Source organism: Nannospalax galili, unplaced genomic scaffold (assembly GCF_000622305.1).
Source record: "Nannospalax galili isolate Female #2095 unplaced genomic scaffold, S.galili_v1.0 scaffold481, whole genome shotgun sequence".
NCBI lineage: Eukaryota > Metazoa > Chordata > Mammalia > Rodentia > Spalacidae > Nannospalax > Nannospalax galili.
The window spans coordinates 297821-299527 of record NW_008345609.1 but is presented as its reverse complement, the minus strand read 5'-3'; the positions used below and the strand labels follow the sequence as shown (position 1 = coordinate 299527).

At 37.5% G+C, this 1707-nt stretch overlaps 1 protein-coding gene across 1 annotated transcript; it reads left to right on the top strand.

Annotated features, from left to right (window-relative positions):
- Positions 1–476: 476 nt before the first annotated feature.
- Positions 477–1455, top strand: LOC103741016 (olfactory receptor 4F21-like). The gene has a single exon (XM_008841708.2). The coding sequence runs from the start codon at positions 514–516 to the stop codon at positions 1438–1440; it is 927 nt and encodes a 308-aa protein (XP_008839930.1). The 5' UTR covers positions 477–513; the 3' UTR covers positions 1441–1455.
- Positions 1456–1707: the final 252 nt, after the last annotated feature.

Here is a 1707-nt window from a genome sequence, read left to right as displayed (position 1 = left end):
AAACTTTAATGTGAGAATAACAGAAATTATTGTCCTCTGAGTGGGATAAGCTATGGCAAATGTCAAGAAATCTTTGAGAGACGAAGCCAAACAAACATAAGCCATTTAGTCATGGAATAAAAAGAAAAGTAGTTCAAATTCATCCATGTAATATGTTTAATTATTTTCTTTTTTCACATTATTTGTTCATTTGTTTCCTGGAAAAAAAGGTCACTTTCTTGTCTACAAATGCCTTGAGCTCATGATTTTCCTGCCTCAGCCTCCTGCGTGCTACAGCTAAAGCCCTGAGCCACCTTAACCTAGTATTTTTCATCTCATCCAATGTGATCTCCTGATCACTGTATTTCTCTGTCCTATTGTTACTCAGGTCAGTGATTTCTGTCATATATTCAAGCTACAGAACAAAGTAGCAGGATCAATACGGAATATACCTTCTAATACTGATTATGACTTTTCTCTTTTTCTGCTAACAGGTGGTTTGAAATCTGCTCTCTGATCCAGCCAATCGATCAAATGAATGATTCTGCAGTTCTTGATTTTGTGTTGCTTGGACTTTCTAGTTCTTGGGAAACAACCATTTGTCTTACGTTCACCTTCTCTTTGCTCTATTTAGGAATCATCCTTGGAAATCTTTTCATTGTCTTTTTGGTAATTACTGACTCTCACTTACAGTCTCCTATGTACTTTCTACTGGCCAACCTGTCCCTCATTGATATCAGCCTTTCATCTACCACAGTTCCAAAGATGGTCTCAGATCTTTTACGTGAGATCAAAGTAATCTCTTTCCAAAGTTGCATGACACAGATATGCTTCATTCACATCATGGGGGGAGTGGAGATGGTGCTGCTCATAGCCATGGCTTTTGACAGGTACACAGCCATCTGTAAGCCTCTGCACTACTTGAGCATCATGAGCCCTAAAATATGTGTTTCCTTCGTAATCATTGGCTGGGTAACAGGAGTGATCCATGCCATGTCTCAGTTTTCTTTTGTTATAAACTTGCCTTTTTGTGGTCCTAATCAAGTAGACAGCTTTTACTGTGACTTCCCTCGGATCATAAAACTTGCATGCACAGATGAAGCTAAGTTTGAGTTTGTTGTTGCTGCCAACAGCGGCTTCATGAGCATGGGCACCTTCTTCCTGCTTCTCCTTTCCTACATCTTCATTTTGATCACAGTCTGGAAACGTTCTTCAGGGGACTTATCAAAGGCTCTCGTCACTCTGTCAGCTCACATCACAGTGGTGGTTCTTTTTTTTACTCCATGCATGTTTCTCTATGTGTGGCCTTTCCCCACATCATCGGTTGACAAATATCTTTTCATTGTGGACTTTGCTATCACCCCTGTCCTGAATCCTGTCATCTATACATTTAGAAACAAAGATATGAAGATTGCCATAAAAAGACTGAAAAAGAATCGATGTTATATCAAAGTTTGCTGACCAGATCTGTCATGAGATTTTTGTAATTATAGAATTCTAAATAAAACATGTTGAACATCTCCTCAACCTGGTGAAACTAGAACATTTTGCCTCACTGAATGAATTCATATTACTTTTATGAAGCATTTAATGATTATATCGACAACTGTAAGAAAAATAGATCTATCAGAACATGAATTATTGTAAGAGATAGCAGCATTATTTATGTGTTATTTATGTGTTAAACATTTAGACATGAGAAATTACAAAAATCCATTCTTTCTGTTT

Excerpts from the sequence above, each read along its gene's own strand:
- LOC103741016 (XM_008841708.2), top strand. The coding sequence starts at position 514 with ATGAATGATTCTGCAGTTCTTGATTTTGTGTTGCTTGGACTTTCTAGT.